The sequence below is a fragment of the Nanorana parkeri genome, unplaced genomic scaffold (assembly GCF_000935625.1).
Source record: "Nanorana parkeri isolate BGI_ZX_2015 unplaced genomic scaffold, ASM93562v1 scaffold3295, whole genome shotgun sequence".
Lineage (NCBI taxonomy): Eukaryota > Metazoa > Chordata > Amphibia > Anura > Dicroglossidae > Nanorana > Nanorana parkeri.
The window spans coordinates 24,604-31,006 of NW_017309563.1; the positions used below are offsets into that span (position 1 = coordinate 24,604).

The 6,403-nt window shown below is 53.1% G+C and overlaps 1 protein-coding gene across 1 annotated transcript; it reads left to right on the forward strand.

Annotated features, from left to right (window-relative positions):
* The first annotated feature begins 144 nt into the window (after nucleotides 1-144).
* On the forward strand, nucleotides 145-6,057 carry LOC108803008 (TGF-beta receptor type-2-like). Its single transcript, XM_018574859.1, has 6 exons — nucleotides 145-290; nucleotides 846-1,048; nucleotides 2,636-3,453; nucleotides 4,392-4,533; nucleotides 4,735-4,862; nucleotides 5,923-6,057. Exons 1-6 carry the CDS (start codon nucleotides 145-147, stop codon nucleotides 6,049-6,051), a joined length of 1,566 nt encoding a protein of 521 aa, XP_018430361.1. The 3' UTR covers nucleotides 6,052-6,057.
* Nucleotides 6,058-6,403: the final 346 nt, after the last annotated feature.

The following is a 6,403-nucleotide window of genomic DNA, read 5'->3' on the forward strand; positions in this document are numbered from 1 at the left end:
CTCTCCCGGTGATTTGGGTCATCCATTCTATGCACCCGGATGGCGGGAAGGGGCCCTATCCTCCACGTCCAGCAATTCTCTTCTCCCGCAGGCCGGAGATCTCCCAGTGACGCCGGCTTTCCTTCTTTGTCTCCATTAGTAGCGATGGCCGCCGCCTACCGCAACACCATGACCAACGTCTGCAAATGGTGCGACAACTCCAACCCCATCTGTGACGGCGCCGTCTGCTTCACCAACTGCAGCCTGAGCTCATACTGCGACAGCGTCGAGGAGATCTGCGTCACCGTCTGGTAAGGGCCAGGGACCTGCTACCAAGGATAGAGGGGCTGATAGCCAAATACAATGTGACATCACAATGTGAGGGGGCGGAGACAAGACCAGTCACCCTGCACAAGGAGAGAGAGCAGTCGTGACTGGTCTTTATTACAGGAGGGGGCGGAGACAAGACCAGCCACACTGCACATAGAGAGAGAGCAGCAGTGAGCTGTCTTTATTACAGGAGGGGGCGGAGACAAGACCGGTCACCCTGTACAAGGAGAGAGAGCAGCAGTGAGCGGTCTTTATTACAGGAGGGGGCGGAGACAAGACCGGTCACCCTGTACAAGGAGAGAGAGCAGCAGTGAGCGGTCTTTATTACAGGACGGGGCGGAGACAAGACCAGTCACCATGCACATGGAGAGAGAGCAGCAGTGACCGGCCTTTATTACAGTGTTGTTTTTCGGCATAACTTTGTAGCAATGTGCCCGTTATATAATGATCTGAGTTATTGATTGGTAATAATCGCTGACAGAACACCGGCACTTCCTGTCACCTGTGATCGGATATATGTTGTGTCCTATTTGCAGGAAGCAGGATAATGACAGCGTGCGGGTCACGTCTCTGTGCCATCACCCTCTCCTCCCATTGGAGAACGTCCTGGTGCCCAGTTATAATTCGGTCAGATGTGTGATGCAGGCGATGCCCTCGGAGACCGGCCGTCTGTACGTCTGCGGCTGTGTGAACGAGCAGGAGTGCAACGACAAACTCATCTTCTACAACACGTCGGATGGTAAGGGCTCCGCGGGGGTGGAGCTACTCTGGGCCCGGCCTCTGAGCAAAGTCAGATTGAAGTGCATTATCCAATGGCCACCAATCAGGACTCGTATCACTGATCTGTGGACAGGAATCTGATACGTTTCCGGAGTGACAACACTTCATCATAATTAAGATCCATGTTCATCCCTCTCCTCCTCCTCATCATCATCCTCCTCCTCCTCCCCCCTCCTCATCATCCTCCTACTCCTCCTCCTCCCTCCTCATCATCCTCCTCCTCCTCCCTCCCTCCTCCTCCTCCCCCCTCCCTCCTCCTCATCATCCTCATCATTTTGTTTATTCTGTGCCAGGAAAGATTCCATACACAGTAACCAATAGACACCCATGAGGATAGACGTACGGGATCCATCTAGCGTGTCACTGACCTGGAACAAGCATGCAGCCAGTGATGTCTGAACATGATAATGTCCCTGCATGCTTGTTCCAGGGGACTGGCAGTAAGGATCGGGATGTCAGATTTCTGCACACTCAGAATTCCTCCTCCATACATTTCTATACATACAGGTTCTCTTTACTGTCCACAAATTTCCAGCCAATAAGCCCGGCTCCCTCCACACACATTACAGTTACGGGTGGACTGAGTCACTGCAGAATCCTCGGGGGGAGTTCACAGCTCGCCCAACCTGCCCCCGAAGAGTCTCACTCCTCCTGCTACATTCTTAACAAATAAAAGGGAATTTCATCGAAATGTGAAACTGATAACTCAGGAGCTGAGCCTCCCCCATCCCCCCTGTACCCCCTGTTCCCTGAGACCATCTCTGCTGCCCCTGTTCCCTGAGCCTCCCATCTCCACTGCCTCGTATTACCCGAGCCTCCCATCTGCGTTGCCCCCCTGTTTCCTGAGCCTCCCATCCTCCCTGCCCTCTGAGCCTTCTATATTCACTGATACCCTGCTTCATGAGCCCCCTGTCCGCCCCCCCCCCCCTTCCCCCTGAGCCCCCCATCCTTTTTTGTCTCCCTGCTCCCCAAGGCCCCTGTCCTTACTCCCCCCTGCTTTATGAGCCTCCCACGCTCCCTTCTCACTGATCCCCCCCTGTCCACCCTGCACCCCCTTCTCTCTGAGCCTCCTGCCCCACTGCTTCTTGTGCCTCCCATCCTCCCTGATTATTGAGCCTCCCTCCTCGCTGCCCCCCTATTTATTTTGGCAGAGGCTCTGGGAAGGCCAAGCTGCATTTCTATAAATAGAGGACATGAGAGGAGGGAGCGCCGAGTAAAAAAACAAAACTGCAGATCTGTCGGAACTCCATCCGAAAAACTCCACATATATGTGAAACCTCAAATACCCCGTCCGTGGTGTCACCGGGGCAGGAAGGCAGGAACATTGCCAGAAGTTCTCACCCTTCCCCCACTACACTACAAATGTGTTCTTGTTTATGTGTCTCCATTGTGGAGATTTGCCATCACTTCCTGTGCTGACAGGAAGTGAAGGAAGATCTCCCTGATGGGGGGCAAAGACATCGGTTGAAATCTGACGGAGGCTCCAGAATGAGAACTTTTCCCTGAATTTGGAACGATGAAATCTTATTGGTTCTGTCCTCCACAGGATACGCCGTGCTGCACAGCCGGGAGGCTCTTCCTGTGGCCGCCATCAGCCTGCTCCCCCCTCTTCTGCTGGCCGTCATGATCGCTGTCCTGTTCTACCTTTACCGCACCCAGAGACTGAGGAAGAGGAGCAAATTGTGGGCGGAGAAGGCCGGGAATGGCACCAGCGTGCCGCTGCACAGCAGGAAGGCCAAGTTCAGCTATAGGTTGTCCTCCTCGCTGACCGCCGGCTCTCAGGGGGAGATGAGTACCGCCTGTGCCAACAGCATCAACCACAACACCGAGCTGCTGCCCATCGAGCTCGATCAACGCGTCGGCAAAGGCCGGTTCGCCGAAGTGTGGAGAGCCAAACTGAAGCACACCGCCTCCGGCCACCATGAGATCGTAGCGGTGAAGATCTTCCCCTTCCAGGAATATTTGTCCTGGAGGTACGAGAGACACATTTTCACCGACGCCGACCTGAAACACGAGAACGTCCTCCAGTTCATCACCTCCGAGGAGCGAATGAGCAGTCTGCAGAAAGACTATTGGATCATCACGGCCTACCACGCCCGGGGCAACCTGAAGGACCACCTGACCCATCACGTCCTGAGCTGGCCCGCCTTGTTAAAGATGGCGGGATCCATTGTCAATGGCGTGGCCCATCTGCACAGTGATTACACTCCATGCGGGACAGCCAAGATCGCCATTGCTCACCGGGATATCAAAAGTACCAACATCCTGGTGAAAAGTGACTCGACGTGTGCGCTGTGCGACTTCGGCATTGCGCTGAGACTCGACCCCTCGCTCACCGTAGATGACTTTGCCAACAGCGGGCAGGTGAGTCTCTGGGAGTCAGGAGGTGGATCTCCTTCCAGCACAGACGGTCAGACAACTCGATGGGTTAGGGTCTTTATCGGATATGGTAGAAATATGTAACCAAGGGGCAGTCTCTAGGTTTCTGGTTGGTGGAGACCGGGGGGGAAGTCTCTTGGTTTCTAGTTGGTGGAGACCAGGGGGCAGACTCTGGGTTGCTAGTTGGTGGAGACCGGGGGGCAGTAGACAGGGGGGCAGTCTCTAGTTGGAGGAGACAGGGGTGTAGTCTCTAGGTTTCTAGTTGGTGGAGACCGGGGGGCAGTCTCTAGTTGGTGGAGACCAGGGGGCAGTCTCTAGTTGGTGGAGACCAGGGGGCAGTCCCTTGGTTTCTAGCCAAATTCCCTCACATATTACGGGCCATACAAAAAATAGGTTAATTCATAAAGAAATGAATCCGGAAGATTCCACATTATGGCTACTGCACTATGAGGACACCATAGATGAGGCAAATAAACAGACACCATTATGGCCAGTAGAGGGCGCTGAGGATCACAGGAAATAAATACAGGTTAGTAGAAAGATACAATGTAACAATTCTAGAGGACGCCGGAGGGAATTAGCAGATCCCCATAGTAGTATTGTAACATTTATCTACTAATTCCCTCCAGAGGTCTCTGAATTGTTACATTGTATCCACCTGGCGGCCATAATACCGTATTTTCCCCATTCATTACCGCCCGTAATATCTGAAGAACATTCGACCAGAAGAGAACATTTGATGTTGCCGCATTCTCACATCATCCGGTCGAGTCACACAGGAGGGATGTACATGGAGTTTCTCTGACCCATCAAATGTTTCTATAAATGGACCCCTTCTAACAGGTTCTGGGTCTCTGAGCTCTGGCACCACCCCTGAACCACAACCCGAGGGCCCAGTGTATAATGTTCTATGTATTTCGCAGGTTGGGACCGCGCGGTACATGGCCCCTGAGGTTCTTGAGACCCGGGTGAATCTGGAAGACCTGGAGTCCTTCAAGCAGATGGACGTTTACTCTCTGTCTCTGGTCCTGTGGGAAGTGGCGTCTAGGTGCGACGCCATTGGAGGTGAGGATCTCAACGTGGCCCCGCCCCCTACAACCTATACTACATATATATAAATACAAGACAGACTGTGCCTGGGAGCTCACGCTCTAAGCACATGTGACGGCTGCAGCATTTGGCTGATGTCGGAGTATGAAGCTCAGTGTGCACACGTATGATATGAGCGTGTTCTTACAATGACCGGTAATTATTATTTCTCATCAGAGGTGAGGAATTACGAGCTGCCATTTGGCTCCATGGTGCAGCAACATCCGTGTGTGGAGACCATGAGGGACGTTGTGCTACACGGCAGAGGACGGCCGGACATACCCGACACCTGGAGGAGAGATCCGGTGAGCCGAACGCCATATAAACAGCCAAATGTATAGATCAGGATACATAACCTGCCGAATGACTTGTAACCCCGCTCGGCCAGTCTTAGGGTCCAGAAAGTCCCGCCGAAAAGCCAGTTCTTTGGCCTACCTTCAGCCTATACTGCAGTCAAGCAATGCCGGGGGAGATCATTCCTTCCTCCAACTTATAAGCATGTTGGCAGTGTTAGCTGAACCGTGCTGTAAGCCAGTCCTCATTGGTTTACATTGCTGCTGCTCCTCCCCCTCCTGAGTCTTGCTGGTTAGTAAATGACAGGACAGATTCAGGTACATACAGTGTGATAGTTCTGTGCACGCAGTGGGCGGGCTCTTGGGAGGAGTTATGCAAATATAAAGATGCCTTGATGGGTGGGTGTCAGTCCGGAAGTGTAGGCAGAATGTATTTGCATGCATATCACCCTAGGTACCGCCCACATGTGATGCTAAACGCATGATTACAGGAACTGAAATCTAATGAGCCAATCCTGATTGGTTTACATTGCTGCTCCTCCCCCTCCTGAGTCTTGCTGGTTAGTAGATAACAGTACAGATTCAGGTACAGTGTGATAGTTCTATGCACGCAGTGGGCCGGCTCTTGGGAGGAGTTATGCAAATATAAAGATGCCTTGATGGGTGGGTGTCAGTCTAGAGGAGGGGGCGTTCCCAGCCAGAATGTATTTGCATGCAGATCACCCTAGGTACCGCCCACACGTGATGCTGAACACGATTACCAGAACTGAAATCTAATGAATGAAAGGGGCGGGGCCAAGGACACTCAGACTGGGGAGGAAAGCTCTAGATGATGCTGGACGTCCTCCAGCCAGGATGCTGAACACATGATTACCAGAACTGAATTCTAATGAATGAAAGGGGCGGGGCCAAGGACACTCAGACTGGGGAGGAAAGCTCTAGATGATGCTGGACGTCCTCCGGCCAGGAAATGAGGCAGGCTCTCTCTGACTTGCTCCTCATGTACATTGCGAGGAGCTCTCTTCAGCAAGCCGCCATGTTCTGTTGGCATTAATCTGGTTTCTCATTTCAGGGGATGGAAATTCTGAGTGACACCATCGCCGAGTGCTGGGACCACGACCCGGAGGCCCGGCTGACAGCGCACTGCGTGGCCGAGCGCTTTAATATCATGGAACAGGTGGTGCGGGACGGGGTCAGCTGAACCGCTCTCTGCGTCCTATGGCGACAACCTAATAAAAGGACGGCGTCAGCGCGGCCATCTTGGTCCACGACCCTCCGCCGGGAACCTTCTGCCTGACGTGCGGATATACAGAGGGAGGTTATAAGTCACGTGACCGGAAAAGAGGAGGAACTTCCTGTGCGACATTGTAATCTAATATAACGAGAGGCGCAGAGACGTCTGACCGCCATCAGCACACAATGGAGATGGCGGGATGAGTCGCCGCCCCCCGGAGAGGATGCTGGGAGTTCTAACTCCGTGACGGATTATATGACATTTCAGGTCTATGGATCGGAGTTGAAGTATAATGTACAACTATAAAATACCCCCCTTG